The 22,425-nt window shown below is 31.4% G+C and overlaps 1 protein-coding gene and 1 long non-coding RNA gene across 2 annotated transcripts in view; both read right to left on the reverse strand.

Moving 5' to 3' along the window:
• Positions 1 to 1,557: 1,557 nt before the first annotated feature.
• On the reverse strand, positions 1,558 to 5,541 carry LOC143043531 (uncharacterized). Its single transcript, XM_076215805.1, has 4 exons — positions 5,410 to 5,541; positions 4,457 to 4,776; positions 3,524 to 3,744; positions 1,558 to 1,847 (listed from the first exon to the last, which is right to left on the reverse strand). The coding sequence occupies exons 1-4, from the start codon at positions 5,433 to 5,435 to the stop codon at positions 1,737 to 1,739; spliced, it is 678 nt and encodes a 225-aa protein (XP_076071920.1). The 5' UTR covers positions 5,436 to 5,541; the 3' UTR covers positions 1,558 to 1,736.
• A 14,499-nt stretch (positions 5,542 to 20,040) lies between these two features.
• LOC143042601 (uncharacterized) overlaps positions 20,041 to 22,425 on the reverse strand; it is a 39,050-nt gene continuing 36,665 nt past the window's right edge. The window contains exon 3 of the long non-coding RNA XR_012968063.1: positions 20,041 to 21,905. This is a non-coding gene — a long non-coding RNA (uncharacterized LOC143042601). The remainder of the gene's footprint in view (positions 21,906 to 22,425) is intronic.

Genomic DNA, 22,425 nt, shown 5'->3' on the forward strand with positions numbered 1-22,425 from the left:
TTATTATACCTTACATATATTACAAACAATTCTATTGGGTAACACGTTATCACGTGACCTGGAATAATTCAGTAAATTGTCATCTAATTGCAAAGAAAGACGAATAACCCTAAAAATTTACACACCATCGGTGAATAACCCTAACATTCAACGGCAAATAACCTTTTTAGTTTGTTGGTTAGTACCCATAAAACAGACGTTATTAAACAAAGTGGCAACGTTCAAGTTACAGGAAGCCCATTGATCGAGAGAAGAGGAAATAAGGCTTTTGATGTGAATCTTGTGCAGATGATATCTCTAATAATAGTCCTATTCAGGACCATCAATATTTTACAAAAAAAATCTACCTTTGATGTACAGACGAGAATTCTAAGACACAAATGACATGTATTTTTTTAACGTCAACTTGTGTTTGTTACTGACTCAAGTAAGGGTAAGTGCTTTCACACTGATGATTCAAAATACCCTTCCACTGGTAGTTCGGTATAATAAAATAATTGTGGCCCTTACAAGCGATTAATATCCAAAATTGTCAACCCTTAAAAGTTATTTCACTTCGGGCTGCGCCTTCAGTGAAATAATCTTCTCGAATTGACAATTTGGAATATTCACCATTCCTTTAACTGTATTTATTATACCTTACATATGTTACAAACAATTCTATTGGGTAATACATTATCACGTGACATGGAATAATTCAGTTAATTTTAATTTAATTGCAAGGAAGGACGAATAACCCTTACAATTACCACCAGCGTTGAATAACCCTATTATTTACCGGGGAATTACCTTTTGAGTATCTAGATTTCCACTCGAGTTATCTCTCATGAAAATAAACAAAATGACAGCGTTCACGTTAAACTGGAAGTCCATCGAGAGACGAGGAAATAAGGCAATAGACATGAACAGAGTGCCAGCAGCCAAAGATATCTCTTATAAACGGTCCTCAATGAAATAACCTTCTCGTGTTGATAATTTTGGATATTCACCTTTTCAACGGGCCATAATTGTATAATAATGACCCAATTGATATGTTCAACGTGGTTTTGAAATGACGGGGAAAAAGTACGCTACACAAACTTTGGCTAACACTATCTTTCATTGCACAACTAGTCAAATGTCCGTAGCTTTACATTTGTAGTCGTAATATTATCAGGATGAGTGCTTTAATATCAAAAAGAAGATGTGGTACCGGCATGATTGCCAATGAGACAAATTTTTGGCGGCCGTTGTCCTTGTTAATTGAATAAAGTTATCAAAGGTACCAGGTTTATAATTTATTACGCCAGACCCGCGTTTCGTCTACATAAGACTCACCAGTGACGCTCATATCAAAATATTATAAAGCCAAACAAGCACAAAGTTGAAGAGCATTGAGGATCCAAAATTCAAAAAAACTAATACATCTGTTTACAACTGAAACCTTCTCTCCCTTTCTTTTTAAAGTAGCATATGTTTACTCGGAAAACTAATTTGATGATGGGTTTTTGATATAAAAAAATTATAAGGACGAAAATAGATTCAAGTTTGCAATCATTCTACTGCAAAAAAAAGGTATTTAGATTGGAATTTTATATTCAATATTGTTGTATTTGAAAACGATTAGATCCATTTGATCTTGATTTCTGTAAAAACCGAACTTTTTTCTTTTGATGACACATACTTGCAAATCGAATAATATATGATATATCCGTTTAGTATTTCTGACGATTAGAATTTGAAAATTCCGACTTGAGTCACCGGCAAAAATACATAATTGACAAAAACGTAACAAATATTGAAAACAGAAGAATCTTAAGAGGTTTAGGCACACCGACGTCGTTGTCAACAGTAACAGGAGTCAATACCTACAACATAAAAAATATTCATACAGTAAAATCTAATTAAATTTGAAAAGAGCATTTCATTTTATTCATGTGTTTAGCACGCTAATGCTATAGATATATATATTTACTGCAATGTTGTAAATGTTAACTTTCTCTATATACCTCTAACGACGATAAAGTGAATCTAAAAGGGAAAAAAATAATTAAAACGCAAAGTACATAAATAAAGGCAACAGTAGTATACCACTGTTTGAAAGTCATAACTCGATTGAGAGTAAACAAATCCAGAATACAAACTAAAACCGAGCGAAACACTTGAACTATAAGAGGTAAACAACAAACAACAGAAACACTGAAGTACTACAAAAACGAACGACAATGCAACACACACAGAAACGAACTATAAGATAACAACTACCATTTTCCTGACTTGGTACAGGACATTTTAAGACAAAAATGGTGGGTTGATCCATGGGTTGTTGCTAGCCAAACCTCGCACTTTTAGCGAATGTTACATTTAACACTAAAAGGACAACATTACGAGACAGGAATACATCACGAAAATGCAAGAAAACACAGGACAGAGAAATACACAATAAACAATATAACAATATATTTTGACATGCTAACCACAGAATAAAAACGAACACGTAAAACAACCTAGAACAGCACAACAAAACCAAGAACTGCCCGTCACACTACTTGATAAACACAACAAACGTGACGTCACAGGTAAATTTTTAAAAAATGGATTTAACTCAAGATTAGGTTTTTAATTATGTTAAACCTTTATTTGAAATGTTCCAAATTATATTATTTAATACTCTATCTAGTAATCTGCTAAATATGCAACATTAAATAGCATTGAGCTTTTTTATAACTCTCTTGCTGCCGTTATTGTTAATGGTTGAATTTCGTGTACCAAATATACGACAGCTGGACAAAGAAAGAAACGTAACCACCAAATTAGTTATAAACTTTGATTGTGATGTTTGATAAACACAATCATGCAGACGAGTAGAATAAATAACAATCATCGCTGTATTATTTAACTCAATTATGTTGCATGTGCCTCATGATCTTGTGCTTTCTTAAGGAACGATCGGTAAACATCAATGTTCCATTTTCAATTTAACGACCTTTGACTCCAGATGATACAATTTTTCAACAGGTGAACTTCTATGTAATTAATGAGGAAGGTTTACCGTTTTCCAAAAAGATTGTCTTGTATGGAAAACATAAAATAGGAATTTTTCCAAAAATATTGTACTGTTTGAACGCTTGATTTTACTTATGCCAGTTGCTTTTACTTGACTGAGTACCAGAACATGCATGATGTCTCACCACAGAAAATTAGTGTGTAGAAAATTTATAAACTCCGGGGTCAAATGTCGGTACTATAAAAATAGACTATTACACGTGAAATTTAATAATAGTTATCAAATGTACCAGAATTATAACTTAATACGCCAGACATCTTATAAAATTGTCACTACATAACATTTTGTGTATCGATTATAAAATTTTGTAAGGATTTGTAATAAATGTAAAAAAATCGCACAAAAAAGACTTATTTTAGAATAAATAGATGCATGGTTTCAAGAATTTCATTTACATTATGATTTCAAGAAACTCGCTTCATGTGACATTAATGTTGTCATGTGATATTGATATCTTTGCTTTATATATTTAATTACCTGTTTCATCAACCGGAGAACTGGTACATCAAAACGTGGAATAGTTGTATTTAGGTACTTCATGTCCGGATCAGAATCTTCACAATAGTTTGTTATGCATGCAACACGATGTTTTGGAAGCCCTAGAACCTGACGAAATTTGATTACTTTCTCTGTCACTTTCTTGTTACGAATTGGGTCATATTTATCCCGTCCTGTCAAAACTCCATAAATGGGAATGTCTATTAAAGAGAAAGATACAAAATGGATATTCAAACTCATAGATTGTTTTATAGTAGTTCCGATAGTTCAATTGAATTCACCATTGGTGTATACATGGCTTTAATCCAAATTTATTGTTATTCAAAAAGGGATGAGAGATACCATGTAATTGTCCCATCGTAATATAGTAGAATTTCAACCCTAGCGTTTCTTTTTTTCAATCAATATATCTATCCAGAGATCGTATGTACAAATGATACGTCTTTCAACTAATTTTTCGTAATATTGCTTTCTTGCTAATTAAAATGTTTATAAAAAGAGGGATGTGATATGTTTTGAGACAACAGTCCACGAGAGACCAAATGTCACAGGAAGTACCAACTGTAGGTCAACTTCACAAATATTGCTGGGCCTTGGGCCGATCTGGATATGAATGTACAGACTGTCTGACAGAACATGGCTCATTAAGGATATAGAAAATATCGACATACTGATATAAACTCACTTTGAAGGCTAAGTCATCATCTGTCTAAGATTATGATTTATTGCACTATCATGTTCCTATTTTGAAAATCAACAAGGGCCAGAAAACTTTTCACGGCTGGATTTTTTTTTAAATATGACAGTAAGTGATATATGAGGTTCTTTTCTGGAGAGTTTGAAAAATAAAAAGTAAAAAAATGAAGTGAATTAAACGAAACTGCTTCGATCCTGATTACGTTATAAGCATACCTCTGTTTTTTCTTGCAGCTTTCACTATGGCATTCATAAGATCTAATGGTAAATTAGAATCAGGTTCAAGAGTAGAAACAACAATGATTCGATCAACAGGTCGATGCTTGACTTCTTTATTAAACTTATTTGCATTATCGTCAGAAAACTGTACGATATCCGAAATTTTCTGTTTTTCTCTTATCCTTCCAGATAACACCAATTCTAACAAACTGAGAATATGATCAGATTGTTCATCAGAAAAACCAGTCATGTCCAAAAACGTCGGCATAATTGAAACTGCATCATTGGGAAATCGGTAATAGTCTTTTTTTGTATAGCTATTAAAAACAGGAAACATGTGAATGCATTTCTTAGTTCGTTATGTTGTCTGTGTGTGTTGCAACCAAATTATAGTAAATATCTAAATATAGCAGAATCACTCCCAAGTTTCTTGTGTTTGATCATATGAATATATATAAATATGAGTATATAAAACGAGTAGTTCACATGGTTCAGATATCTAAATTACGTTGCACATGTAGAATCTATTGGATTTATTTTAAAGAATAATAACAAACTACTCAAACGTTTGTATTAAATAAAATATGTGTTTGCAATAAATTAGTTTCTTAGAAAGTTATCATCAGATGATACACACTACGCACTATAAAATAAATCAACACAATGCATCTTATATCAATCAAAACTCGCGAAAGACTGCTGTAGTTTAAACCCCAGTTACATGATTTATCGGACAATTGCAATCGAAATATTTAACTTTACATGTACCTTATTGAAGTATTGTTTAATGTTTATTAGTATTCTTACTACTGATTCACTAGAAATCGCGATAATAAACTTAGTGCGACTTGTGCATTTTGTTTGAAATCAAATGTTTTGTAGCATGAATTATAACTGTTCATGATAAGTGCGTTTAATGTCATAATAAACGACATGTAAAAGTCACAAACCTTCTAAAACGTTCTGTGACGTGCATTTGCTGACCGTCGAGATTAAACAGTCCGACTGGGGCAAGTTCCCGCCAACTATCTGTATTAAAACTTGTAAACACCGTGTTAAGAAATGACGACTTTCCACAACCAGGATGTTGTTGTTGTTATTGGTTTTGGAAGGCGGCTTACTTATGTAGTAATTGCGCCTTAGATTCATATAACATAATTTAAGATATTATGTATATAATTATACTTTCAGTCTTTAATTTATTTTTAGTATTACGTTTTGGCGAGTAATCTTATGAAACTTTGACGAACATGGTTGCTGAATTACTAGAATATATATATATGTTGAGAGACAAAAAAAAAACACATATCAGAAGGTACATGTACTATGTACTATGAAAATGAAAAAAAAATAAAGAGCAAATGATAGTCCCTAATGAAATGTACATTATTAATTGATAGGTGTCATAAAATTGTTCAGAAAATTTATATGGTTGTCCACCTTTGTGTCGTCTGTGATATACTTATATACATGTGTATAAAAAAAAAAGTATATTTAGAAACCGGTAACAAGACATGTGCTAGTTATATGCTACCAATGTAAGGACGTCTCCCTCGATTGGTGTAGCAAATAAAGAATCCTTAAGAAAGGATTGATTGTAGTTTTTCCTTTTCCATAATGGTAAGTTGCATCAATTTTTTCCAAATAAATTGCCAAAGACATACTGGTATTTTGTGATTCCTCATTCCCTGACAAGAAAAAAAACACTTCTGTCATTGAACGAGAAATCATCCCTACCTATGCCCTTAATCGCCTATTTAGATTTATATATATATATACAGTGTATAATATATAAATGGAGCAAAAATAGAAAAATATGAAAAAATTTAATACCAGTATATTATTTAAACAATGACATTGTTTGATTTTATTTTTAGTACAGAGAATGCCAGCGAAACATAAGTGCTGGGATGTGCATATATATAATTATACAATAATCTGTGTATGTTTGTCTAACTGACATCCTCTAGTACAAATTTTAGAATTTATCATTTTATTATCATAGAAAAGGATTCAACTCTAAGACTTGTTTCTATTCTAATAATGTATGAGCGTAGTGATTGTGTTTGTTTATTTTTCTTAATTTCTATCAATAAGAGTATGACTATAGTTGTCAGTTTATGAAAATCTGAGAGGACATATTGTATTTTTGTTTAAGCTTTAAAGACTTTTAACATATAACGTTACATAATTAAGATAAATGTTGGTGGCACTTTCATATAAAAAAAGGCCTGTAACAAATGTTTCTATTGTTAATTATCTGAGCATAGTGCGATGTGTTTGTTGTTTTCATATCTTTTAAAAAAAATATGACTGTAATTGTCCATTGTAGAGAATCTTAATGTGATGTTGTATTTTCCCTTAACATGTACTGTTAACTTATCTAGTACAATAATCTTCAATAGATCAGAATGATTAAATTGAATGTCGATACTTGTTAAATTTAAATGCGTGCATTTCATGGTCAATTAGTACTGGTGTTTGAAAGGTGAATGATTTACTGATGTATGACACAGGTAGAAAAAGTCTGTTTGACTACGCTCAAAGGACTGACACAAAGGTGAAGTGTGCATTGCACTTGTGACTTGCTTATGCTAGTTCTAAATAAATTTAAAAAGGAAATTATTTCAAATTCGGGTGAGTTTTTCATTTATCTTTAATCTTGCTGGTTGTATACTGAATTGATGAAATATTTTAACTTAGCTACCATCTGAAAAATAATTCATATAGACTTGTTCCAAATACATAATTATTTGTTTTATGATCTCTAAAGCTAAATGGCACTTATACATGTAGTTGAGAGTCTTCCTATTTCCTTATAAGTATATTGATTTCCCGTAGATAGTTATGCACGGGACTGAAAGTGTGTGTGTATCCGGATAGAAGGTGTTTCAACGAGAGATCTACGACTCCGTTATTTTTAAGCATATCAAACATCTGTTTACGTTGCACATCATATTTTGAGCAGACTAATAGGAAGTGTACTACATCGTCTGTGACTTTGCAGTTTTCACAAATTTCACTCGGACTTTTCCCTATTTTGTGTAGATACTTATTGACATTAATAGAGCCAGATCTTAATCTGAATATTATTCGTTCATTTTCTCTATTCATTTGTGGTATAGTAATCTTAAATGATACATTATTTTGGAAGGAGTGTAGTAATCTACCCTTTGGGTTGTCTGACCACTGTTTTTGCCAAATTTGTTTTAAAATGTTTTTTGTTAAACATTTGATGTCTTCTTTATATAGGGGAATATGACAATCTATTGTATCTTTATTAAGAGCCACTTTGGCAGTCTGGTCTGCAATTTCGTTTCCTAAAATTCCGACGTGGCTTGGGATCCACTCAAATATTATGTTGCTACCTAGTTTGACTAACTGGTTGTATAAAAATATAATGTCGTATAATAAATAATTTTTTACCTTAAATAAATTACTCTTTAAGGCTTGGAGAGCTGATAGAGAGTCGACAAACACAACGACATTATTTGGTTTAAATTCTTCTAACCACATAAGAGACAGAAATATTGCCATAAGCTCACAAGTGAAAATTGACATATTCTTAGGCAGTTTGAAACCTTTTTTTATTCCCATTTCAGGTATTGCGAATGCACATGAGGTTTTATTAGAATTTGGATCTTTAGATCCGTCCGTATATATTTTTAAAAACTGGCGGTACTGCGTATCAATCATGAAGTTACTTTCACTTCGAATTAAGTGTGGATTATCCTTTTTCGAGATGAGACTTGAGAGTTGTGTACATACACGGGGTTTAGTCAAATGCCAAGGGGGTGTCGGGAATTGTTTGTATTTATATATTTGATTAATATCAACATCATGTTGATTAATCTTATCTTTTGAAACAATAAAATATGGTTTTTTATTCTGTTTTATTTCCCTGGAGTAGCAGAGAAATGTTGCCTTTTTTGCTAAACTTTCCTTAGTTGTATGGTTGTCTTCATGAGTAGATATATTTAAAAACGATTTTGTAATAAGGCACTGCCTACGTTTTTCGTAGGGTGGGTCACGAATTTCTACTTGCAGTCCACTTGTGGCTACATTTTTATATGCACCTGTACAAATTCGAAGTGCTTGACTTTGCACCCGGTCGAGTATTTTCTTTACAGAATGTGAGGCAGAATTATATACTTCACATCCGTAGTCTATTTTGGATCCTAAAGAGCAATATATATGTTTCTAAGAGAATGGCTGTTTGCTCCCCACTTAGTACCTGTTAGAAGTTTCATGCAATTTAGGACTTTACTGCATTTTGCCTCTATATATTGAATATGATTTAACCAAGTCAATTTACTATCAATAATAATTCCTAAAAATTTCACCTCATTGACTACTTGTAATAGACTGTTACCTAACGTTAATAATAACTTCTCAGACTTTTTCTTTCTACTAAAGACAATAGCTACAGTTTTAGAGGGGGATATGAGAAATCCCCATTTATCACACCATGATTTTATATTGTCAAGATCTTTCTGTATTCTCCTTTGAATATAACCAATATTTTTACCACACAGCCATATTGCACTATCGTCTGCAAATTGGGAAATAGAACAATTATTAATACATGAAGGGAGATCGTTTACCATAATATTGAATAATGTCGGGCTGATGCAACTTCCTTGAGAGGTACCATTTTGGATCGTGAGAATATCAGAAAGAGTGTTATTTATTTTGACCTGTATTGTTCTGTTAGTGAGAAAACTATTAACCCAACCGAGCATGTTACCCTTTATCCCAATTTTAACCATTTTGTTTAGAAGTCCATACTTCCATATCATATCAAATGCCTTCTGAAAGTCAATAAATACTCCAATTAAATATTCTTTCTTTAAAAATGATTTTTGTATATCGTTATCAAGTCTAATTATTTGTTCCATCGTACTTCTATTTTGACGAAATCCACTCTGATAAGGTGAGTAAATATGGTTTTTCTCAAGGTACCACCTCAGTCTGTTATTTATCATCTTTTCCATAATTTTTACAAAATTAGATGTTAAAGCAATTGGTCTATATGCATGTGGGTCACTTGAATCTTTCCCCTTTTTAAAGCTTGGAATTATTATTGAATGTTTCCAAGCCAGGGGAAGATCTTGTGAGAACCAAATTCTGTTATATAATAAAAGAAGTACACCAAGTGATTTATTACTAAAACTTTTAAACATACTATAGGTAACTTTATCTTTACCAGGAGATGTATCTGATGTATCAGCAATAGCATCCTGTAATTCATTAAGGGTAAATGGTTCATTATAACTCTGAGAGTTTTCAGAAAAATATTGTTTTAAGTTTTCAGCTTCTTTAGACTCAATATGTTCTTTATGTCATATAAATTCTTCTGAATAGTTACTTGAACTACTTACATTGGCAAATGCTTCAGCTAATATATTAGCCTTTTCTTTAGTAGATTCATATATTTTATTTTTATAAATCAAAGTAGGCAAAATTAGAGAATTAATAGTTTTGCCCGTCATTCTCTTAATTGTATTCCATACTTGCCCTATATTATTATTATTATTCAAGCCACTGCAGAAGGTTTCCCAATATTGTTGCTGTGTTAATTTAATAGTATTTCTACATTCCTTTTCTTTTTCTTTGTATAATAAATAATCATGTCCACCCCCCGTATGTCTGGCCTTGTTACGAGCTTTATTGCGTTCTTTTACCAACAATGTACAGTTTTCATTCCACCAGGGTACTTCTGGTTTATTATTTTTCCTTCTTTTCTTAGAAGGGATGTGCTCACCAGCAATTTTAATGATAACCAGGATGTCCAATAATGGCAATGTTTAGTGACGATCTTAAGAATATATCATTTCCAACAAGTTTTTGGCATTCATCAATAAGTTTTAATTTTTCTGTATACATTGGATCATGCCTTTGATTGTCATACACGTGGAATACTTCGCTGCAGGTGTTCTCATCAAAGTTGCGTTGCCATTTGTCTTGTTTTATCTCCATCTATAAAAAGAAAAACCAGCATGAATATATAGTATAAGGTCCCCAAAATTGATTTTATAGCGGATATTTTCTATCGTACTAGATGAGGGCTGTTTATAAAAGAAAACAAAAATCGTGTCAATCCCCAAAACTAATAACAGATGCGTTTTGTTAATTTTAGGTATCGCCAATTGTTAATTGGTGTTAAAACTCCTTTTTGATAACTTACTTTCCTGCAAGACAATACAGCACAGCGACTTTTATATTTAAAGAACTGTAAATTTGACGCAGTGCACATACCTTATCGATTCGGTTCTGTTTCAATATATCGTTCAATTTATTTGAATACAATATTGTTTAAACTAAATAGTTGTATCATATATTGCATAGCCTTATATCTATTACTTAGCGGCAAAAGTGTTAAATTATATGTTAGAATTCTTTGTTAAAAATTAATTTAATGTCCTTGGGCTGGACGGTTGTCACATTAACTATAAAATGCAAAAGTAATGATTAAAGTCAATGAAAGTATATTAATATATAGCATCACGTTAACTTTTCATATAAGCATATTTTTTTTCCATTTGCCATGTATTTACCACGTATTATCACGTATTATACGAATTGACGACTACATTTTGTTATAAAAAATGACATGTTAGTATCTTTCTATGACACTCTTCAGCAAAAGACAAAACAGACAAGAATTATTCTTTAAACTTAAAAAAATGCATGTTTGGAATATTTGTTTTGCATTTTTCATTATATGGATTTTCCTGTTTCTCATTTTTTTACTTACTTTCTTTATGTTTTTCCACTAAATCTATTTAGATGTATTTTGAAATTTGGCTTGACGTTGAAATGCCAAGCGATAACGTAACAGAAGTTACCAAATTGAATTTGTTGATTTCAACTGAAAAATAGTTGATATAAACCAGATACAGTTGATATAAAGCGGCAGCAGTTCATAACGAAATTCATACAAAACGGCTCAGCCAATTGAATGAATATGTATATGTACAAATGACAGTCTTATCAAAAGGTACAATTATTGTTATAAAATTATTTTCCATAAGTTCATATAATAGAATAAACTTTGCTTGTGAAGAAAATCTCACAAACTGCCATTCATTTACCAGGTACGTTATCAAATCCTTGATTGTTTTACACACACGATATCTTGATCAAACATAGCTTAAGTATTTAAAGAAAACACTGTTAAAAACATTGGAATACTCTTACATTTTGATCAAAAACAAAGAATTGCCTTTGTCTATAAAGTGATCAATGATAAGAGTTGCCTCCTATAAACAACAAATTTGACAATATGAAGACTAATTGAGAGACAATTAGAATAGTCCTGAATTATCAGATAAAAGCGAAACAACAGTTGATCAGGTACATTTTATTCAAATATGGAAATTCGATTCATTTTAGGCACTACATTGACTGAAATAAGAAATAAAATATAAATAACTGATATTTATATATACTTATATTATATGTACCAGTATTCAAACATAATTGATAATATTTCATTTTTGGTAAAACAAAAACCTGTTCAGATTATCTTTCTAATGTGTATCAATGCCGGCCTTATTTTGAGTGTATCAACTTCAATCAATCAAGTGATGTTGACATTACCTCTTTGGAACTATCACCATTTTTGCTTTGAACTGTATTTGTATCATAGTAATATGCATCTACTGTCAGAGAGTTCTAATTCTGAATCCTTTAAAAATGTTATATAATATGAGAAAGTAAAAATCGAAAAGTTGAATATTCAGATAAATTTATCCTTCAAAACTCTGTCCTAGCTATATTGACAATGAAATGCCCGTGGCGGTCTACGACGTAGTTTCAACGAATGCCCTAATGCAATTTTTATATGAGTCTTCAAGTATTTTCGAAATTGAATTTTGTGCGCCCTGAATTGATACGATATGATAGTGTTGCCGTTTCAAATCATGGTTTCTATTATAGAGTTTTTCCTTCTTACAATGAAACTATGATACGAACATGCTTTGGGTAAGGTCGACAAATCGTTTTGAAAGTCAGAATCGTCCGCAATTAACGTTAAATAAAGCATCATGGAATATGTGAGTCGTTGTTTATCATGGAAATGTATTAATTACGGTGGCCTCATTCTCGTTTCCTTCCACATTTTTTTTATCATAATAAAAAAAAGAAATTTTTAATCAAATTATTTTTCGTCGTGAGCAAAATTATAGTGTTACCTGAAGAACCAATCAAATAGCATACTAGCTGGCAACAAATTCGATGTTAAGTCCTAAAAAATGTTTTGGTGATTTCTTACTTTGATGTTTATACTTTTTATGGACCTTTGACTCAATGCAGATGTTTAATAGTAACATTTAATACGTATATGGTCATGAATTTTGAGGTATCTTGGATTGATATCGCAGTTTGCTATAAATATGAATATTCACAAAATGGCAAGAAATTTCACAACTAGAAAAGCATTGTGAGGAAAAGAACGTTTTAAATTCTAGGTTTATATCAGAATTAGAAACGAAAGCAAACCTTCGAATTTGAATGTGTAACCAAGATCCTAGCTTACAATTGATGCTTTTATGTGCTGAGCACATCATTAATAATATTTATGTTCGACAATGTTACAATATATTTAAGAGATAACTGTATTGTATTTGAAGCTTCGGGTATTTGCGACAGTAAAACTACCGATGGACGTCCGAAAAGCTTCAAATACAATACAGTTATCTCTATTCTAATGCAAAACAAGTTCATAATTAAATTTCAATCATACTTTCAGTGTAAAATCTTCATTAAAGAAAATTCCGCGAAAAGATGTTATCTTCTTTTGTCCCTACATTACGTGACGTCATATGTATGCTTCCGGCGTCAAACAGTAAACACCGGGCGTTTTCTGGCTTCTGTGCCGCTTCAGAATGTAATAAAATTTGATAAACATAATATTTTTTGGCGCAACAAGTGAGTTTTGTGTTTATTATTGTAGAAAAAACATGTCAATACATTCCGAAATTCAAAATGTCGGCTTCCTTAGTTACAGACAAGGAGATAGAGAATTTTACGCGTGCTGTCATCCAATCAGAACAATTGATACAAAATAATTGCATTAGAATTGCAATTTGACATATTCCATTGGGTGTGATTTAAACACTAGAAACATGTATTGCAACATTTCCTCAATTGTTTTAAGTAAATATTTTTTTGTATTTTAGTTAAAGTCATAAGAAACTAGTGACTGGTGAAAAATAATGTTTATTCAATCCTTGAACCAATGCATGTGAATCTCATAAACTTAGTCCTCTATGCACGATTTTATTCTCTTTTTTACGCAAATATATCGTATATTCGTCAATTTTTTTTCTCTCTGTCTGTTATGATTTAACAAATATGGCTACTGATTAAATGCCGTGTTTTGAAAGATTGTCACCTTATAGTAAATATTCAACAAAAACCATGGGTATTGAGCACGTGTTTAACATGTACAATCAGATAATTGATTATTTTAATGACAGATCCATGCGTATTGCGATCATCGGATTTTTACGAGGAGGGTCACACTAAGGTCACTATGCATACGGAAATATGTCGGCGAATTGCTTCCTGGAAGCAAGCAATTAAAATTAAGTAAACCTCTTCTAAATGTGAACAAACAAAAGATTTTTCCTCAGAAAAAAGTCTATGTACATAAGTTGTATAATGAAAGCTATCCATTTTGTTATAAAAACATATGCATATTTTTTTATAATTTGAGGTTTCTTATGACTTTAAAGTATTTCTTGTATTTATTGGATTATTTCATTACAAAGTTGCACCGGAAGCACTTTACTCGAATACGCGCAGCTCAGTTTCTTTTTCATTGGACCTAAACAATAAAAGAGGGACAGTCAAACCCATAAATCGAAAATAAACTGACAACGACATGGCTAAAAATGAAAAAACTAACAGACAAACAATAGTACACATGACACAACATAGAAAACTTAAGAATTAGCATCACGAACTCCACCAAAAACTAGTGGTGATCTCAGGTGCTTTGGAAGGGTAAGCAGCTTCTACTCCACATGTAGGTAGATCATATCTTAATTGTTTCCGAATGTATGTCTGTAACACAGAAGATAATAAAAAGAAAACCAGAAATTCAGATACAGTAACTATAACTGAAAACAATAACTTGAATTAATCTATTTATATCCCAATTGAAGAAATACAAGATTAAACTTTTGTTTTATTATTATAAAAAAAACCGTTGGAACTCACAGATTTATTCGGTGGTTTTGTATCACTTGAATGACTATTCCCACAGTGATAAATGTATCTAAGACAGTAACAGGGCAAACAATCTGTCAGGTGTTTGATAAACAACGCGGATAAAGGTTATGTTAGTCAATCAATATCTACAGTCAATGACAGTTAAAACAAAATTATCTTTATATAAATTTGATATTCATGGTTTAAAAATTAGATCTAACATATTCTAAGTAGTAAATACAATTAAAGTGCAGTCAAATACAAAGAGGATTATTTGCGATCAGTATAATGATAATATCGGTACACCTTTTCAATCATGGTATTGATGATGGACATATTTTAAACAAAAATCAAAAAGATATCACCTTGCATATTACATTTTAAATCTGGAGTAACGATCAGTATCACTTAACCGTTACCAATGGGGTCATTTAAAGTACAATTTGAGTTAATATAAATATAGATTTACACAGCGTGCATTGTCGGTAAATACGTCATTTATTTGTAAGAGGTTTTAGAAACAGGAAATACAGCAAGCTTGTATAGTTTTTTTCTTCTGTTTCGTTTCGAGTACAAATAAAATTTATACGAACCGACCGTAAATGTACATACATAATTTTTTATTCTGGTCACTTTTACGTTTGTTCGTTTCTATTTATGTTGGCGTTTGTTTTTGTTGCACTTCAGTGTTCCAGTTGTTGCCTTGTTTTCCAATAGTTGATGTGTTTTCCTCGGATTTCGTTTGTATCCCGGATTTTTTCTTCTTTCAATCGATTTATGACATCGGTAAACTGCCGTTGCTTTTATTTACGTTGTTCTTTTAGATTCAAATTGGTATCTTAAACGCGGACAGTGGAGATAACCCTTAAATACAATGTTATGTAACCAGTATTAATAACATTGAGTTCGCTGATGGAGAATAACGAAGATTTTCATTTGTAAAGTTACAAGTAACAAAAAATATATGTAAACCTGTTATTTTTTCAAGAGCAGGATTCACAATGATGTTGTTCAAATTTATAGAATATCAAATAAGTAATGTGGTATGGTTCCAATGAGACAACTATCCAACAGTAACCGTCACAGGACGGCCTTCAGTAATATGAAAAACCCATACCCTATAACAATCCATCAAAGGCCTCTACATGACAAAATGTAAAACAATTCAAACAGGAAAATCAACGGCATACTTTGTTAGCTAACGATTATAAACATCAACATACACACACAGAATGTGGCGGGTTTAAATATGATTTTCAAGCACCTTCAACTCCCCTTCAATGGCAAAGTTTTGAACAACACAACATCCATATGTTGATCAATCATTTTATGTATTGCATCTGTCAGAATTTTATAACTGTTTATAGATTTAAAATATAAATTGTATACTTTCTTATCATCATAATACATAGTGGTTTTGTAAATTCGAAGATAATTTACAGAATTGATGGAGTAAATGAACGATCCCCAGTTAGAAAGTAAACAACGTGAAGTCTGTTTACCTTTCTGTGCTGTAAAGATAGGCGAAAGATACCGATGAGACACTCGAACTCATAAGTAGAAAACATTCTGACAACACCCCTTGCAAAAAAGGACTAAAACAAAGGACAAACAACAGTATACAAAACTATAAACTGATCAACATGAACCCACACAACCATAGGATGATCTTATATTCTCCGTAAGGATAGCCTGATCACTATTCGATAAGATAAAAACTGTATTTATAAATCGGTACATTACCTTAAGAAATTCAATGATCATGTCTTTCCTAGACTGTATGCCAATCTGAAGAAACGGGTTTTATACCCGTCACGTTCTATATGTTCCGATCCCAAGTCAGGAGTCTGTAATTTGGTGGTTCCAAAACAAACTTAATTTTATTTTAGTGATTATTGGATTGATGAAGAAAGGACTTTTTGAAACGGGGATGTACACGAGTTCAACATTTCATCAAATCCATGATTGTAGTGTAAACAGCTCTCTGATTGATATTCTTCATCTTGATATTTAGATATGCTATAAAATCTGATTTACATGGACACAAATATTCATTTGTCTGTAAACATCGCGTTAAAAATGTAATTGAAAGTAGGCATTCGAGACACAAGTTAAATTTAGAGTCGGGTAGGATCGAAAATTAAGCCTTTGTAATGGCTTTCTGTCAGCCAAAAAAGAAACTATGTACTACTTTGGAAGTGTCTGTTGAAATAGGTAGACTTCACCTTAAGGATCAAATTCGTGTTGTTTATCTGTTTCAGTCGTGATGCTTTCTTAGCTATAGTAGAATTACCCGAAGACGAGCACTAGTACAAGTTTTTTTTTTGGATAGAAAATGGCAACAAAATCCATCAAAGGTATGTTCTAATATTGGTCTCTTTATGAATAAGAAGGTGTAGCATGTTTGTCATAAGTATCAACCTGAGACCAAATGATGCTGTGTTAAATAAAAGGTCTCTGTATTTTAAAACATCTAGTTTAACCAGTCTCTCAAACTTGGCAAAATGTCACAAAATTCAGTTCGACAGTGCAAAAGTTTGTAAAATATTTCCTTTGGAATAAGAATTGGAGTTTCTCAGCCTCATACAAAAAGTTCATATTTTCCAAACATTGACCTTATATTGTACATATATTTAGTCATACCTCATCATGGCACAAATTAAGTTACTTTTGTGCTTTGACATTAGCTTTGATTGCCAAATCGCAATTATTCAAATAGGTTCTAGCATATCGATCGTTTCAACTGACGTCATATGTCAAATATATCTATTGAATGCATTCCATAATAAAATGTCTAGCAATAATACCCATATCACCCATCTTTTCTTTCCATAGAAGATCTAGAGTTCAATAGGTCATAAAAGTCAATATCAAAATTTAAGCAGATTCCAGATTTTTTTCTCAAGATTTGAGACCCAAATAGCTTCAATGCAAGACATAAAGTAAAAGTCCAAGTTGACCCTTCTGGTAATTTAAAAAAAAATACCAATATGTCGAAAAGGAGTATTATAATCTTTAACTGATGAACTTCTCATTTATAGTATCGTTTCTAAATTAAAGATTTTTTTGAATTTCACATCATCCTTATAGAAAGAAACATACAATATCATACACTACAATATTGACGTCTACAAGTTTTCGGTAAAAGAATCGTATCATCCCTGAAAATAAGAAGAACACCAAAAAATATAAATTGAGACTTGAATTTAAAAATAAGTAGGTGTTTATGATTGCCAATAAGACAACTATCAGATAAAGTTAACACTAAGCGGGTTTTATATTGTAATATGCAACTGTACGGCTTTCGGCAAGGAGAAAACCCCAAACCATTTAGTCGGCTATAAAAGGCCCCGACATGAAAAAATATGAATCAATTCAATTTGGAAAACTAATGGCCTAACAAATCAATTTACGGATAACAAATATGGCAGACAGGAACCAACGACAACCACTGAACTAAAGGCTCCTAAATCAGGACAGGCAAATAAAAAATAAGGCAGGGATGAACATGTTTGAGAGCGCACAATTCTCCCCATTTCAACATAAGAACACTATGAATATCAGTTGAAAAGGGCTAAACTAATCAGATCGAAAAACACTGACCGGACGTGGCAGGGTATGTTTTACATCGTTAACAGCAAAAAGGATTCATATAACAGATCTGGGAGTACTTGCAGTTACTGACAACTAGTACAAAGCGAAAAGCAACTAATAAAAATAAACATGTATTTAAGACCAAAATATCAATTAGTACATAGCCAACATCCCATGGATTTAGTGTTTTCTATCGACCTAACACTCTCGTAATGTCTATAATTTAACCATATACCCCCTATCAAGCTTTCATGTAAAACGTCTTTGTATGATAATCAAGAAGAGAATACATTATTCATTAAATATATTTTAAAGTAAAGTATGACACTAATATGAATTGAAACTTTTATATTCGAAACAATAAAGTTGAGAATTTTGTCTTGATGTTTTACATATATATAATAATTTATAATGGGTTAATTATTCACAATTATTCGCATTGATTTCAATGCCACTGAAAATTTATTCAAAATCTACTTGTAAATGGCAAATAATAAGTGAAATGACTCCAGAAAGACATTACCGACAGTATTGTTTATCGTTCACATTTTAACTAGTATACACATTTTCTCATGAATAAAGCATTCAGCATTGATAGCACTATTTTGTATCATAATAATTTTTACTTTTTCTTGAAAATAAATATTGAACTAAAACTACTAGGAGTTCATCATTTTCTTGATTGTAATCTATACTACTAGGCCCGTCAATTCCATCTGGTCTGTCTAATGCTGTGTTGGCAGGTGAGTGAAGTGAGTGTTTCACAAAAATCATATCCATTTCCATACATGCAACAAATAAATTATTGTCTCTGTCAGTTGTAAGTCCGGTGGGATCAATTAAATTTTTCAAATAGTAAGTATACCGTTTATTGTTGATCAGATTGTTCACATGCATATTGTTAGTGTTCATTTTAGCAGAGTAAAGATTTCCCTGAGTATCAACATGACAATATAAGTCCCCCTTAATATATTCATTCACTTTGACTATTTTACCAGATTTAGCAATATATATTAAACCATCATTTGCGCAATTAGCTATTACAAGGTTGTCAAAGCAAACAAGTCCTTTGCAGTCGTCATGAACTAAAATTGCCTTTACCACCTGCATTTTATTAGTATCTAAAATGCACACCTTTTGCTCAAAAATCAGTGTAATACCTATAAGGTTGTTGTTCACACATGTAATAACTGCAATGCTATCGGGCTCACCACTTAGCCGAACTTGACCTTTTTTCTCACCATCTTTGCTATACATTATAAATCTAGGATTACTCTTTTCCGCTATTGCTATTAAATACTTGTTCGGCATCCATTTTGCATCAGTTATGCAAGTCTTTCTGTTTCTTTTCTCGATGAAAAACGAATTTTTGAGATAATAATCGGATGAGGATCCTTTTGCAGAAAATGCTGCACAGGGAACCTGAGTACTTTGTTGTGTTCCAGAGATTGACGATGAAGATGTCACTGGTGAAAACTCTCCGGGCAAAGTTGTAGGACAAGTCATAAGCAACTTAGGTGCATTTATATGGACATCTATGAGAAAACCATGCAGATGGTGCTCCATGCAAAGTTGTTTGATTTTGATGAAACTTTGCTGACATGTTCAGGTTGACCTCATATGAATGTCATGCAAGTTTGAAGCCCTTACACTGCTGGTAACCATGGCAACGATAGGGATTTAGGGTATTTTCGAGTTTATTTATAGATGCATTTACTGAAATGCATAGATTTCATAAATTTCTCAAATAGAAATAAATACTATAATACTTCTGAGTGTTTAAATACTTTAATAGCACAGATAGGATGTGTATGAAGTATAAATCACATAATTTTATTAAACATAATGATATATATAGAAAATAAGGGTGTGGCAAAACACATAAAATGATAAAAAATATGGCCTTTTCATCAAATCACACTAAAACAGACACTACAGCCCAAAAGTCGCTTTAATTTACCCTAAATTTCAGAAATGCTTTGCATTTTCTTTGAATCAAAATATTTTGAAGGGATTTCGGTTGCAAATTAATTTTATAGATTTTATTGATCATTTAGATAGCCTCCCCCCTTTTTTGTATTTTCGCAATAAATTGAGGAATGTCTCATATTTTAATGAAACCAAGCATTCAAAAATAAATACTTGAATTATACAGATTGTAACATGCAATATAGGTAAATCAAATAGAAAATTGGATTTTTGTGTCTCAAACAATAGTAAGCATTAGGCTTAAAAAAGGGGGGGAGCTGCCAAAGACAATTTTTTTTCGGTATTTTTTTTTTATTCCAAATTCCTTTAGTTCACTTGTCCCTATTACTTTAAAGAGTAAAATCCATTCATTTCTTCCTAGTAATCTCATTTTTGGTTAATGCAGCTTGCTTATTACTAAAGTTGTATTCTGGTTACTGAAAAATGATATGAAATTCAATGTCAAGTTCATCATATTGAAAAATCTAAAGTATTGATATTCAGAAGTTGTGTCTGACAGGTAAACAAAATTAAGACAGGTTGCAACCTTTTACTTGCATGCTGGTTACTATATAAGTCATTTTGATAATGTGGATAAAACCTGAATTTCTATTGTACAAAGGGAGATAATCCAATAAAAATGCTGATTTTTAAAACCTTAAAATTGCATGTACATATTAATTTAAACTAACATACACTTCATCAATTTAATCAAATATAAACATATCTCTATTTGGTTATCTGGAGAGAGAGTTAATAGTGCATTTGAGCATATACTATTGGTTTGCTTTTGTTGTAGTACTTTCTAAAATTCTCCTAATGATGTCTAAATTTATAAATTCTCTTTTAGCATTGATAAATTTTTAAATATCTCAATCTGTATAAATGATCATAAATGTTATTATTTTTTATAGCATTAGTATTATATTTAACAATCAATGAAGATGATACAATAACACTAAATGGTGCTTACATGCACGAATAAGATTATTATAAACATACATAAAAGTTAATTCGAATTGACTTAGCAGCACAAGACAATTGTTGCATAAGGTATGGAATTTAGGGAAGTATTAAATTGTTTCCATACTATCTTATAAGAATTTATATACATGTAACTACATGAACTATGAAAGGTAATTTACTAATAATTCAATCAATAAAACTAGTTAGTCAATCTAAGAAACAATGTCTGACAAATGAAAATATTATTATGTTTATCAAATGGCCAAGTACATTCGTAATCTTCTTTATTGTCTTCAATACTGATGACCTTTTAATACAGAAGTAATTTTAGACTTCTTATTCGCTGATAAGAAAGCTTTGTTGATGGTGAGACAGTGAGAACATTCTATTTCCTAGCAAATATCTCTCTCTTCTCATTTGTTTTGCAACTGTGTGTTGACTTGGTGGTTTTCAGCGAGATTCACATTGCCATTTTTTTTCCTTTTTTTCAAAGAATATGAGTTCCATTTCAATTTATTTTTATTTGAGCTTGCAATTTTTTAACATCAACAGGAAAATTCAAAGACAGATCAGAGCCTTATTCAAGTATCAGTAATATTATCTAAGTTTTTCTTCATCATAAACATGTTTATCAACAAAAATGTGTCTCAGCAATCAGTCTTCTTTCATGAACTCCAGTTATTTTTGGATCACCAAATGTCTGTAAAAAATTATAAGAAAACAATTGTTATGCATTAATGATTGAAATTTCCTAAAAAGAAATTAATTATTACCTTGGTCTTAGTGTAAAATGTTTTTCCATTATCACAACTCTGACATTCCAGTACATAGAATAAGAAATAAAGTATACTAGCTAAAAATGGACCTAAATTTGATTTTTTTCTTATTCCAAGCTGCAGCAAACTTAATTTTTATGAAGTTAATTTTGTAGATTTCATCTTGTATTTATGACGTTATGACAATACAAAAATAGGGAGATGAGTATTGATTGCAAATGAGACAAATATCCACAAAAGTTCAAATTAAATGAATGTAATGCCTCTGTACAACCTTCAACAATGAGAATAAAACAGCTCAAGGTTACATTCTATTACAAATGCAGAGATTGCACCTTCATCAGGTGTGGGGGGGGACACTATATAGACACTACATTCAAACTTTATTCACAATTTGGATTGGGATGAATTATTAGACACATCATACATGTAGGTTTCTGACAC

This window comes from Mytilus galloprovincialis, chromosome 8 (genome assembly GCF_965363235.1).
Source record: "Mytilus galloprovincialis chromosome 8, xbMytGall1.hap1.1, whole genome shotgun sequence".
Lineage (NCBI taxonomy): Eukaryota > Metazoa > Mollusca > Bivalvia > Mytilida > Mytilidae > Mytilus > Mytilus galloprovincialis.

Excerpts from the sequence above, each read along its gene's own strand:
- LOC143043531 (XM_076215805.1), bottom strand. The coding sequence starts at position 5,435 with ATGCACGTCACAGAACGTTTTAGAAG. Across the intron at positions 3,745-4,456 it reads AGCTGCAAGAAAAAACAGAG|ACATTCCCATTTATGGAGTT; the intron begins GTATGCTTATAA and ends TCTCTTTAATAG. Across the intron at positions 1,848-3,523 it reads TTCTCCGGTTGATGAAACAG|GTATTGACTCCTGTTACTGT; the intron begins GTAATTAAATAT and ends TTTATGTTGTAG.